The 13,590-nt window shown below is 40.0% G+C and overlaps 2 protein-coding genes across 2 annotated transcripts in view; one reads left to right on the top strand and one right to left on the bottom strand.

Annotated features, from left to right (window-relative positions):
- Positions 1-8,833, top strand: part of parp8 (poly (ADP-ribose) polymerase family, member 8) — a 30,432-nt gene extending 21,599 nt beyond the window's left edge. The window contains exons 8-26 of the mRNA XM_077001065.1: positions 366-426; positions 561-651; positions 826-892; positions 1,023-1,151; positions 1,963-2,545; positions 2,911-2,964; positions 3,084-3,179; positions 4,064-4,156; positions 4,269-4,394; positions 4,671-4,736; positions 4,878-4,945; positions 5,064-5,112; positions 5,467-5,579; positions 6,518-6,590; positions 6,762-6,831; positions 6,983-7,056; positions 7,168-7,237; positions 7,323-7,407; positions 7,583-8,833. Coding sequence (XP_076857180.1) covers positions 366-426; positions 561-651; positions 826-892; positions 1,023-1,151; positions 1,963-2,545; positions 2,911-2,964; positions 3,084-3,179; positions 4,064-4,156; positions 4,269-4,394; positions 4,671-4,736; positions 4,878-4,945; positions 5,064-5,112; positions 5,467-5,579; positions 6,518-6,590; positions 6,762-6,831; positions 6,983-7,056; positions 7,168-7,237; positions 7,323-7,407; positions 7,583-7,685 — 2,071 coding nt within the window. The 3' untranslated portion in view covers positions 7,686-8,833. The remainder of the gene's footprint in view (positions 1-365; positions 427-560; positions 652-825; positions 893-1,022; positions 1,152-1,962; positions 2,546-2,910; positions 2,965-3,083; positions 3,180-4,063; positions 4,157-4,268; positions 4,395-4,670; positions 4,737-4,877; positions 4,946-5,063; positions 5,113-5,466; positions 5,580-6,517; positions 6,591-6,761; positions 6,832-6,982; positions 7,057-7,167; positions 7,238-7,322; positions 7,408-7,582) is intronic.
- A 2,015-nt stretch (positions 8,834-10,848) lies between these two features.
- On the bottom strand, positions 10,849-13,350 carry LOC143511050 (uncharacterized). The gene is made up of 4 exons (XM_077001063.1): positions 13,102-13,350; positions 11,859-12,806; positions 11,468-11,685; positions 10,849-11,281 (listed from the first exon to the last, which is right to left on the bottom strand). The coding sequence occupies exons 1-4, from the start codon at positions 13,123-13,125 to the stop codon at positions 11,212-11,214; spliced, it is 1,260 nt and encodes a 419-aa protein (XP_076857178.1). The 5' UTR covers positions 13,126-13,350; the 3' UTR covers positions 10,849-11,211.
- Between the last annotated feature and the right edge of the window lie 240 nt (positions 13,351-13,590).

Below are 13,590 nucleotides of genomic sequence, written 5' to 3'. Positions count from 1 at the left end.
GTTTGCTGGCTTTCACATGAGTTTATATGTGTGTGCATGCTGCAACAAGCAAAGATGAATTCATTTACTTCAAGTATTATACAGCAGTGATCAACTGTCAAACGGATATTGTGTTCCTCATCCATAACCTTTAAAGGCAATTTTATAACACGCAACCTTGTGATCTTACCAGGCTTGTATTGCTGTGTCTGTGATTTTTGGACAGTTAAGTAGGATTTTGTGAGATGGAAGTAATCTAAATTCTTAAAAAAGGACTCTAAAATAGCTGGATGACTTTAATGATAGCCTCTATATGCTTTGTATTATAGACAACTTTAGTTTATGTTTATCAGAAGCCATAGCAATTCCTGTTTTTTACCTTTTAGGGAATATGGTGCAATTGATGATGTAGACATTGATCTACACATTGATGTCAGTTTCCTAGATGTAAGTATACCATCTTATATTAAATAACTTAAACTGGGTTGTAAAATGATCTGTAATGATTTGGAACTGTTTAGTGTGTGTGTGTGTGCATGACAGCCCTGTCAGAGTGCAGATCTGGAACTATTTTTCTACAGGAGGAAATTGCTCTTGCCTGGGACGTGATCCGGACAGAACCTGTTATTGTACGTCTTCACTGCTCCCTTACACAGTACCTGAATGGACCAGGTCAGACCTCTCCCTCACTTTGTCAGGCTCAGACACACACACACACAGTTTGATATTATATAGGAAAATTTAATATAAACATGTCTCATGCACTTGGGCACAGGAGGGCTTATCAGTAAGAGAAGCTTTAGTTAACCCTCAGTCTCAGTTCTAGTTCTGCGATGTGCTTCACAGTTCCCACCGTTGATGTATTTCAAGTGTCCACAAAAGACAGGTTTGGACTGGGTCATCAGCTGAAAAAGTACGATTTTTATTTTTCGTTTTTTAATACATCCTAATACTTGTTTCGAGTGACATTTTATAGTGTTCATTTCCTAATAGATCCTAGACTTCAGCCTTGTCTTGTTCACACGTTTCCCTCTGTGTCCCAGGATAATGCAGACCTTTGTCACACAGCAGTGGAAGCAGCATACTAAAGACAAGCTCAACCGCCCGCACAGCAAAAAGCTGACGGACAAGAAGGTGAAGTCCCCCCTGCACATCTTCTCCACTCTCCGCAGGTAAGAGCAGAGGTGCTGCACCATAGCTTCCGCGCGGGTGTGAAATGTAATGACCCGCATCTGGTGGTGATGAGAGTGGGTGCTCTTGGGTATCTAAGGCCGTTCTGCCGCTGTCTTTGTTCCTCGTATAGCTGCTGCGTGCTGGTTAGCCAAGACGCGCAAGTTAATCCAGGAGGAGAGCTTCATTCAGACCTGGTTTTTGCAGTACATTGGCTAGGCTTATTGACTTGTTGGAGTTCATTATGTACTGTGATGGAGAGAATAGCACCAAGATCTAGTGGTCGATTCCCAGGGAGTGCATGTACCCTCATAGTGAAAAATAAGTACGGCACTCTGGAAGATAAGGTTGGGACATGAGAGAATATGGGTAGAGGGGCAGGTAAATGAATCCTCAGATAAAATGTTAGATTCCACTAAAGGACATTGATGAGTGAAGACATCATACCAGAAGAATTCTGGGAAATGTATTCACCAATTCCGATCCTCTGAAAGATCAAACCACAACAGCTTTGTCCCCACAGTTACTGAGAAACTCAAATTAGCGCTGACATGCGTCAGAGATTCTCATTAATTAATGTCTTGATTTGTGTCAAGAATCCTGTCTTGTGGAATAATGGTTTGTCTCTTATTATCTCAGAATTTAATGGAAAGACTGGTTTCGTCTGTAATCAGTCTGCAAATTATTGCCCAGTGAAGACAGATTTCAAACAAAAAATTATAATTTCTGTGAGATTCAGCTCGAATAACCATAGGAGAGAATTTTCCCTCATTTACATTTTCTAATTACCCATCTGTGCTGGTGCTGCTTGAGGTCCCCTAGCTATCCCCCTCCCGGCTGCGTGAAGAACAAAAAGAAGCTGAAGCCTGAACCAGACGGCGTCCCCAAGCCGCACCGCCTCCTCCGCCGCACCTGTGCGGCCATGACCAAGCCCGAGGCCGACGGCTGCGTCGGCAAGCCGCGTAAACTCCTGGGCCCCTCGCTGTCGGCCGAGCCGTCGTCGGTCCTCAAACCCCCCGGCCGACTCCCACCCAGGCCGTGCCCCGGGCCGCCCGGGCCCGACGAGTGCGCCGGCCAGAGACCCCACCGCCCTCTGCCCCGCGGCGGCCCCGGAGAGCACAGGTGCGACCCCGGTCCTGTGGTGGGCGGAGGGCCCGACGGAGGAGGCATCCCGAAAGCCCACCGTCTCCTGAGCCGCTCGTGCTCGGGCAGCACGCGCACTGAGGAGCTGGACGGCCTGAAGCACCACCACCGCCTGCTCAGTCGCTCCTATTCCAGCAGCACCAAGGCGGGCAAGGGTGAGGGGCCCAGGGAGCCGGCCGGAGAGAGCCGCCGCCTCTCGCTTACCTCAGGGCTCATCGGCATCCTGGCCCCAGCACTCTCCTCCACGCCACCGGTGAGGAGACACACTTCCACACACTCACACTTTATGTACGGCAGAGTTTCCAAGGCTTACACCATCTCTGCACCATTATCGCTGTTTTTCTGGACCGACAAAGCTGAATAAGATGTTTACTTGCTAACATATGCACTGGAATGTCAACCCACAATTTTGGATCACTGATCTGTAGTAATGAATACAAATTCCACTGTCTGTGTGTGTTACCAAGCAAAGTTAGATTCACTCGCTACTGTCATATTGAGTTTATAAACATTTTTTTTCACTTATCTCTTAATTATCCTATCCTAAAGAAATTGACCATGACTTGAATTAAAGTAATGTAAAGTATACAATTGTACATTTCTCTTGTTGTTGACTAGCCAAACAATGGAGCCAAGTCTATACCACCCAGAGATCGCGGCTTTCTTGTCCAGGTGATCACTGACCACCACGCATACATTCCAAATCAACAAGGTGGTTGGAATTACCAGTTGTCTGATGAGCAGTTAGAATTCTTTCAATGGTAAAAGTGTGACTTGTGGTTCCATCCTAGACTATGGAGTATGCAGAACAGAGAATCCCAGTCCTGAACGAGTTCTGCGTGGTGTGCGACGAACCTCACGTGTTCCAAAATGGACCCATGCTGAGAGTAAGTGTTCGTGTGATGGGCGAGGAGTGCAAAATAAAAAGTACAAAGACATTCAAATGACCCTCGGGTGCCGGGGATTTTAATAGGCCCCGCCCACCTGAGGGATGAACACAATGCACCAACAACAGAACACCAAACTACTGCCGCTGTGGACGGAGGCGGATGGCAGGGGACCCCTGTATCGTGACAGTTCATATCTACAGTATGAGCAGAGGAGCTCACACACAGCTGAAAGTCACTGCAGGATGAACGCTGAACATGAAATATTAGATATAGAATTACAGTCACAGAGATTTTTGGCCACACGAATTGGACCTCACCTCCTAATAATCTAAAATTTTTTATGGCCCCTGTCAGTCAGTCATGCCATATGACTAAATTTGTAATTACAGTTGAACTCCAGAAAGCACATGCATGTGAACATGCACATCAGAACACAAAACCTCAAGTGCGAACTTAGGGATGAACAGAGTATTTTACCCTTAACCCAAAGTTGGTCCATCTCTGTTTTAAATGTGTACGCATATGGCACAGGTTGCCATTGATTTTGAGTATCCAGGATGGGTTAATGACACGAGTTGTTTATATAGCTGTACTTTATTATTTTTTTAATGGAGGACAAAGCGATACTTGACAAGTGTAACACATTTCATTTTTCTAAGTCCTCCATGTAAGCCCTAAGTCATGAATTGCAACATTTCTTTAGAAGTGTTATCACATGATTTGTATTTTTCAAATAATAATTTTCTAGTAAAACCCAAGATTTTAAATCTTAAAATCTCTTGCTGAGAGTTTTAAAACTGAAACGTTATGTTGTATGCCAGCATATTATTGCTAATGAAGTAATTGTGTGTGTGTCTGTATGTGTGTGTTTGTGTATGCAGCCCACAGTGTGTGAGAGAGAGCTGTGTGTCTTTGCCTTCCAAACGCTAGGGGTCATGAACGAAGCTGCTGACGAGATCGCCACAGGTGCCCAGGTACATGCTCCAGAATCCACACACACACGCAATCACTCTCACACAAACATTATTTTTAGCTATTGCTATGAGCATTCCTTTGATCATCTGAGTTATGTTAAACTAACCATAGGTCGTCGACTTGCTGGTCTCCATGTGCCGCTCTGCACTGGAGTCCCCGAGGAAAGTAGTCATTTTTGAGCCATATCCCTCTGTGGTGGATCCTAGTGACCCTCAGACCCTGGCCTTCAACCCCAGGGTACGCTTTAATACCTTCATCTGCACCATTTATTACATGCACATAATGAGAATGAAAACTATAGCATTTGTGAGGTCTGCTATAATGCGCTAAGAGTGCACTCTGTGCTGTTTACTGAGCGGTGCAGACCAAACAGTCTGTACACTCAGCTGACAATGAAAACATAAAAACATTCTGTCTGTCTTCTCAGATTGCCTTAGTGTTCCACTACTAGAGGACATTATGCTGTACTTCTACTGGGAACTCACTCTATTATCACCCTGTGCTTTCTCTTAGAAAAAGGACTATGATCGAGTTATGAGAGCCCTTGATAGCCTCACGTCCATCAGAGAAATGACCCAGGTATCCAAAAATTGTCCCTTTCATAAGGTCTCAAAGTTTTTGAATGATCATTTAACATACCTTAGACAAAAACTTTTAACATTCAGCAAATGATGACCTCCTGGGGAAAGTTCACTTTGGTGTTGAAACTGTGCCAAATAGGCTCCATATTTAGAGATCAAGAAGCAGATGGACAGAGTTGATCCACTGGCTCACCCACTACTGCAGTGGTAAATGCACCTCCTCTGGCTTTGCTGCTTCTACTTCCTGTTTCTAATGCAATTTTTACCACCAGAATGATGGACTGCTATCATGTATTTATGTATTTTTAAATATATTTGTTCACAGGGTCATATCCAGTAACAGGTCTCACATAGTGAAGCTACCGGTGACAAGAGTAAGCCTCCTTAATTCATACACTCACCTGAAATCTGTACAAAACTCAAATTAAGTAATTATTTCTTGAGGGCTGTTCGTATATATGGCGACAAGCCAGTTTCTGGAACCATTTAAAGTTCTAAAGTGTACTACTAATTAATATTTCTGGTACAACCCCAGTGCTTTGCCTCTAGTTGAGGGAACTATGAGTCAGCAAGAGAAATTTGCAACACCAAGCCTAATTTTTCACAAAATCTCTGTAGAAGCTGAAATCCTCAGACCATGACTAGACCCGCATAACCACCGAGGAAGAAAGAACACAGATGAAAGCTTAGCGTCCTAGTCCTCTCATATCTTCTTTCTGTCATAACAGCAACTGAAGTTCATGCACACCCCCCACCAGTTCCTCCTGCTTAGCAGCCCACCGGCCAAAGAATCCAATTTTAGAGCTGCCAAAGGCCTCTTTGGAAGTACTTTCGCTTTCCAGTAAGTTCCACCCATGACGCCATCACCATTACTGTTTAGGCGCTCCATTAAAGCTTTTGTAGTTGATGCTTTGCTAAGTTCTGTCAGAAACTTGGCCAGTGAAAGATTTTACTAGCACCCATCAGTACTGCCGCCTCCGCCCAAACCCCTCACCTCAGCCACTCCCTTCTATATACTGCCTGTGTGCATGTGCATAATGGCTGACAGATAGCAAGGACCTGCTCCTTATAGAGAAGCTTCCTTAATGGCTACCAGAGCTGGACCATGCTGAAATGTTTAGTTACAATTTACAGAGGTCATGGCTGTCACTCCGACATTTTGGTGACAGCTATAAGAATGTAAACACTGTAAATTTTGCCAAGGTGGTAATTGAATGGATGACATCAGCTATAATACCTCATTCTGAGACTTTGCTTACAAGGATGACTTGTTACTTCATCATGCTTACACCTCTGGAAATGGCCTTTACATTTCAGCAGGTATATATTAAGTTGCCAGTATAAGAAGACTTTTATGAGTTAAGCTTGCCTAATATCAGGCAGCATTACTCAATTGTGTACATCCATTGTTTTGTTATATATTTTCAAAAAAATTTATTTGAATTTGTATAAATGCTATCTACTTTAGTCAGTTAGTGTTTAATTATTATTTTACTTTATTCTTGTTACTCTTGATTTTTAGTCTCTTAAATATTGCCAATACTATTTGCTGTATCATCTGTTTTTTTCCTTATCATCTTTATTGATCTACAGTTGTATATTATATTGTTCAGCGTCCTTGGGTCTCTTGAAAGGCGCTTTATAAAATAAAAGTATTATTATTATTAAAATTTAATGTTTAATAAACACCAAAAATGATCAGATTACAAAAATGTAAATATTTGGTAAATAAAGAACTGTAATGTGTCTGATAAATAAGAATGTATTGGTCTTTTTTAGTGGATCGCATATAGAGAACTGGCACTCCATTTTGAGGAATGGACTGGTTGTTGCATCCAACACAAGACTCCAGGTACACAACAGTAAGATTGAATGTGTTCGGCCATGCCAACAACTGAATATGGGAATATGGATAAAGTTGTCTTGGAAAGACAGGATGCATGGTCACCACAAAGTCCACAAACAATACTTGCTCATTCAGCAGATATGAACCGTCATCCTGAATTGTTTTGGTTTTTTGCAGCTCCATGGCGCCATCTATGGGAGCGGAATCTATCTCAGTCCTTTGTCCAGCATATCCTTTGGGTACTCAGGTAATGTGATTGTTTTGCTTGCTCTAACCTCAACCAAGTGATTACACTGATGATTTGTGTGTAAACAGTTGGGGATACTAGCAGTAAATAGTAAAAGTATTAGTAATAATTGTAAAGGTCCATGCAAATATTTTACTTTTGTTCACCACAGGGATGAATAAAAAACAACAGAAAGTTACATCAAAGGATGAGACTGCTACAAACAAGACCAACATTCATCTGCAGGTTAAACATAGATTTTCAATGAAAACAACACACGCAATGAAATCTAATTAGGTTTTAGGTCAATGCTTCTGGCAGAAGCTCATAACTAACCATGATCTTTATCTGTTGCAGTCACAAAAAAAAGGTCAGCAGCCACAGTTTCTACAGAGTCGTAATCTGAAGTGCATAGCCTTATGTGAAGGTACGGCCGTCTCCCCCCACAGCCGTGACGATCTGTGTATAGACTGGCTGTGTTCTTCTAAATGCTGTGACTTTCACCCCCACAGTTATAACGTCGCCGGACTTGCACAAGCATGGTGACATCTGGGTAGTTCCGAACACAGATCACGTCTGTACGCGATTTTTCTTTGTGTAAGTAAATAGAGCAGACTCAATTTCGTTCACTCACTTGCTTGCTTTTGTGGCCCTAGATCTTCTAGATCTAGTCCAGAGTGCTTGCGGCACATCTCCAAAACCTGTTACTTAGGTCTCCTAAGCTTATTTTTGTCTTTAGTGATCTTCTGCTCTTGTTTGGTTTGTGATCTAGTTACGAGGACGGACAGGTGGGAGACACAAGCATCAACACACAAGATCCCAGCATCCATCGGGAGATCTTACGAGTGATCGGCAATCAGACTGCCACTGGCTGAAGGACTGCGAGTGCAATACTGCTGCCTTCACCTGTCCTCCTGTCTCAAAGCTGGATATTTGAGCGTAGGAGGTCGACCCATAGGTATTTTTGGTAATCACAGAACACAGTATAGAGAAGAAGATTATTTCAGATCTACAGGATTAGCTACACTATTTATACCCCATGGATACCCTTGTGTACACTGGCTAATCAAACTCTTGCCATTTTGCTAAGTTTATTAATAAAATGTACATTTTCAAAGAATGTGGTAAGTCTCTCAGTTCAACTGACAGACTTCCTATTTTTTGTAAAGAAAAAAGGTAATTCTTTGAGTAATATTTTGACACTTTTACCGGACGTTATTTGGCCTTTTTGGGGAAAACAAGATGTTCCTTTGTGGTAATTCGCCATCCTGCATTGTTTACTAAGAGTTGTACTTTTAGAAGTATGATACTTTGTGTATACTGAAGTGTTGATATGCACTTTATTTTTCTTAATGTGAGTCTTCAGTTCAATCTTCATCATCTTAAAATGCCTTTTAAAGACAGGATCTATTATACATTAACGCAAGCAATTCCTGGTTCCAATAAAAGCTGAACGATTGTTGTGTTTACAAATGACTGTGACTTTTCTGCTACATGGTATAGCTGTTGGTTTACAGTTTCCAAAAAGAAGTCACAGTTAAGATCTTATCCATGCTGTTTCCACTGCAACCCTATTTGATCTGTTGTTTCAACCAGACTACTGTGACATTAAGTTACCAATTTGGTAGAATTGCCGGTGAAAAAAAGATTAGTATTTAATATGTATTTGGGCATACTGACAGAAAATAAAATGCATGTAGCTTTCCTTATATCTTCAGTTAATTTGTGACATGTTAATAGCAGTTTTATAAAAGAAAAACTGGCGCCCAGTTGTAAAATGTCTAAGTATTTGAATATGAATCTTTTTGTAAAGGTGATTTTAAGGCAGAATAAGTGTTTGCAGCTTCTTGTTTTTCAAGATTTCAGATGTGAGAGTACAGACCCCTATTGCTATTTTTGTTTTTTGAGAGGTGGGGGTTGGTTGTTTGTTTTTAATTTTTGTCTTTTTTTTTGCAATTGTTCAAAACATCACACACCTGTGTGTAATTTGCTTTTGAAACATCAATTAAAAATGTTGTTAATATTTTTTGAGAGACTGATAATCCCTTCACAAAAATTACCTCAGTAACTGAAAGGACTAAAGTACTTCATATTTTTAGTTTTACTTGATTGAAGTATATATTAACCACATCAGCACAGAGCACTACAGCATTCACCATTCATTGCCAAATCACTGAATTATGGATTTAAACATTAATCATCATATCCAGTCACTGCAATTTTTTCTTAATGGGTTTTAAATTAAAATAGTAGGTTTTAGAAGCCTTGGACCTGGCCTGAGGTTATTAATACATTTTCCATACTCCAAACCTTTGTGCTTCTTTTTCCTAGCTGCTACAGTGTCAAATATTTGTTATTTTATACTATGAAACTCAGTTAATAAAAGCCATGACATTCAAATTAATTTGTTCAATGTACATTACCGTTTTAAAATACTGAAGTGTATTTCAGTATATTTCAGTAAATACTGAAGTGATAGCAATTTACGTAAACTAAAATATTTGATTAATCTTTCATATTAATTTCAGACAAGGACTATTTGGCATGTCATAAGTCTCTTGATAATTTCTGTAGTCAAGATTATACTAGTACAATATTGTAGTTAAAACAAACTGAATCAAGTATTAATGCTCATCTTTTTCCACATATTAAAAAATTATTTTAAAACTGCAAGCATAATTTTTTACATGAACTGCACTGAGTGTTTTGTTTGTATGGTTTTGTACATTTTAGTGACAAGTATCATGCTACTTAGCATTTGGTGCCTTACAGATGAGGATTATTGGCAAATATATAAGAATACTGTACATACTGTAAATACTTCCAGGATAACCTGGAGTCCAAATATTTTCTGTATTCAGTTTTTACTTTTTTTTCTTTTTACAAGGTATGGAAATAGTAGCTTATGTACCTGTTTATCTTCATTAAATTTGAATTTGCCTATGAATCCCACATTTTTTGTCCTTTGTAAACACATCACTGGGCTTCTTTACAGACATACCTGAAGTCTGCATATTCGATCAGAAGACGAGGTATGTGGCAGAGGTGGTCAACTATACCAAACTGCAGCATCCTTTAGATTTCCTTTTGCTCTTAACATTTTTGAGAGTTTGGGATGTAGAGAAGTGGATGCTGTCATCAAAGGTTATTTTATGTGTATACTTTTGTCAAGTTAACATCACATGGTTTTTTTCAAACCCCACGTGATTTAGCAATGTTGTAGGGACCGGTTTCACTAACATTACATACGTCATTGTATATGAAACTTACTTTAGAACAACTTGACATTGTTGTGGAATAACATCAACATGATACATCATGTAGATGCCAGCTGAGAAGGACCACTAACAAACCCAGTTTTTCATGCTGCAAGACAAATATCTCTCTGTATAGAACAAATAACGACTGTTTTAAAATACAAATGTTTTTTAACATTAACCCCACTCGTTTCTTATTTCCATTTAGTCAGCAGTTGTTGCGATTATTATGGCTTTCATATAGGATGGTGGATTCTAGGCTGTCTGCCACTGTCTAAGATGTCAGCTATATTGCATCCATATTCATAATTCAGCCACAGGCCTACGTCTCAAAACATTCACAATATACAATGAACAATAGCATGGTTAAAATGACTTCATTTAAGCAGTTTTACTTTGACACATGACTTTGCCTACATTTTCTTGAACTTTAGATCAGATTCTTTTAAAAGTTCCTTTGATAATGGTATGGGTACCTTTGGCAAACTGAATAAAGTAAAATTGGATCTGACAAAACCCATTTTATGATTCTTAGTTTAACTCTGGAATGGTGAAACAATGTTTGGTGAAACATTGAAAGGCTCATTTGGTCAATCTTAATCTTGAAATCATTCATGACTCCATCCGAGAGCTTGGCCCTGATGTCATCTGATGCCTGTGAGATCATGTTTGTTTACTCTTACCTTGTGACTAAGGTGCAGCAGCTGTGCTTCAACAGGCTAGGTGTACTCCACTATAAAGCAGAACTAAGAGCAGCATACATGGCTTTGAGTAGTATCAGTGATGTTTAAAACATTTTATTCATTCATTTTATTCATATACATATCTGTTTGAATGGTATATGCCTGTGGTACCATATGCCTATGGTATCTTTTTTAAAGAATTTTATTTAAATTTGTGATTATTAGCCTAGTAATACAATCACAAATAGTATTTATATATTGTAGAGCATATAGTGTCAAAGATAAAATCTCAAGTATAATTAAACACAAAATCTGCACGTTTCTTTTGTACTACTTTTGTATTTGTTTTAATATTTAACCTCTGGTAAGACATTAGCCTTAAGGTATTATTAACTGTTGTTCTTAAGACTTGTTACTTGGTAGCTCCTTAAAAACCCCTCAGTGCACACCAACAAAACACATCAGTAGATTCCTTTTACTTGTAACTCCTCTTGTACCCGTTTCAGGTAGTCAGGATCTGGATAACCATAACTAGACAGAAAGGAGAAGGCATTTTTTCACAAAACAAAAACATTTATATTTAGCAGACGCTCTTATCCAGAGCGACTCAAAAAAATATACATATTTCTGAAAATAATAGTAACACAAAGTAACAGGTGTCATAATACAGAAACGGCCTTCTCAAATCTGTGAGTGGTTTCTACACACTGGGCTTACCTGGTTGGCCCACCATAACAAGATGTCTTGTGATGAATATCATTCCAGGTAACCACATCGCTCTGTCCAGTCGTTGAGGAGCGTCCGATCGTGAAGGTGAGTCTCTGGTCAAACGCCCGTGTTAGCAGCTTCAACACTCTCCTTCCCTCAGAGGAGTCCGGCAAGTAGGCAGTGCGTGACGAGCCTTTATACGGCTCTCCTGGGTTCGGGTGCTCGTCCTCCATAATTAAACAGGAGTAAGATTAATGTGTGTCTGTCAACCACAACAATAGTAAAGGGTTGGGAAGCTTACATGCTTGTATAACAAACTTCAGAAAAATTCTTGTATTGCATAATGTACCACTGTCACATTATAGTACCATGTCAAGGTTTTTTGCATCACCATACTCACCCCTTGTGTTCCACTTGGAATGTAATAGTTAATGACAATTGTCCCATATTTTTCATAACCTGGTAAGTGAGACGCTTTCACTGTAGTCTTCATTACCCCTCCTTTGGGTTGGGTGCCTTTCAGCGCACCATACATTACTCCACACGTGGGACAAACTGGCTTGATGGCGAAAGCCCTTTTTATGCAGTCGTTACAGAATGAGTGGTTACATTTCTCCAGAGTCTTAACTTGTAACTTCACCAATGATTCCAAACAAATAGAACAAATTTCGTTTTTGTCCTTTGGCTTACTTTGTATTGTTGGTTTCTGAGACGTTTTGGGTCTCTGTATAAACTGTTCAAATCGTTCTAGATCAAGGTAGCTCCCAGTCAGTGTTACTTCATGTTTACCTTGTTCAGTCCTGGCTAGAAGCTCTGGGAACTTTGTGAGCAACGCCTGATTTTGGCTGGCATTTAAATCATATGTCTTGGTTTGAAGTGCTGTTGCAATCTTTTGGTAAAACGTTACAAAGCGCTCTCTGGCTAGTTGAGCTGCTATTCTCTCTCCTGCCTTCAGTGGACGAAAGGCCACGTGCTTTCTATCTATTTGGACGTCGACCCCGGCCCGTTTTATTTGATCAAGTTCAGCGGCGTGTTTTTCTTTGATGTAACGAAAGACAGAAACGTCGACTTCAACGGGTTCCACTGGTGTACTGCGAGGTGATTTGGGTTCTGGTGAGGTGTGGTGATTCTGGTTGCTCCATTCTTCATGTGCTCCGTTTGGTTTTTGATTCCTCCGCATGCTTGACAATTTCACAAAAATGTCCTTGATAGATTTTAAAGGTCCAGTAACCACTAAACAGGATTCGTCGCTTCGTCGCTTTACTCTCGCGTTTTGAAATTCTTTAATAACTTTATCTGGCTCCCCAAACATAGATGTATCAACAATAAGATTCACGTCACCGAATATCTGGAAAAAGGGAAGTCGGAAATTTAATTCACGTTAAGTATAATGTGGGTGGACGTGACAAACGAATAGTGCAGGTGATTTATTTGGTTACTTCAAAACAGGAATGGTTTACCGTTCAAACTTCATGCTTAAAAACATTCATTTAAATTAAGACTTCTATCGCTTTGGAAATAGTCAAATTAAGTTTTTTGTTTAATTAGTATTCACATACCTATTATATGCAGAAGGAACAGGATGAAAAATCTATTTAACAAGTTTAACAACAACTGAAATATTAAAACGTAGTCAAACTCACCTCTGGTAAGCGCCGGATTGCCATTGTGCAAACTGAACTGCGCAGCGTCTTTGCGTTGCTCCGAATAGCAAAACAAACACAACTTTGTAGTCTTCCAGTTATTGCTAACAGCTTAAAAGGAAAATTGTACAAATACTGCAGTGCTTATGAACAGATAACATACAGTTCAAAAGATACAAAAACACCGAACTCGCTGTGGTGTTCACGTCATACTTTCGTTTTTGATAAAGCAGTCAAAACAAAGTCGTAATGCGCGCAATATATGCGCGTTTGGATTGGGAAGATGATGTTGCGTGTAACACTTATTTTGGTCATATCCACGACAGTCCCGATAGCTAAGTTTGTAAAAATGTAAGCCGTTACGGCATTGCTCCATCATTAAACCAAAATCTCAATAGGCTATTTTATTATATTACTGTAGCAGGTGGTGAGCAGTATGCTCTCTTTTTCTTTAAAAAGAGTACTGGCCCTTTAAGACTCACCCTACCT

This window comes from Brachyhypopomus gauderio, chromosome 3 (genome assembly GCF_052324685.1).
Source record: "Brachyhypopomus gauderio isolate BG-103 chromosome 3, BGAUD_0.2, whole genome shotgun sequence".
In the NCBI taxonomy this organism is placed as follows: domain Eukaryota; kingdom Metazoa; phylum Chordata; class Actinopteri; order Gymnotiformes; family Hypopomidae; genus Brachyhypopomus; species Brachyhypopomus gauderio.
The sequence above is the reverse complement of the archived record's forward strand: the minus strand, read 5'-3'. Positions and strand labels throughout refer to the sequence as shown.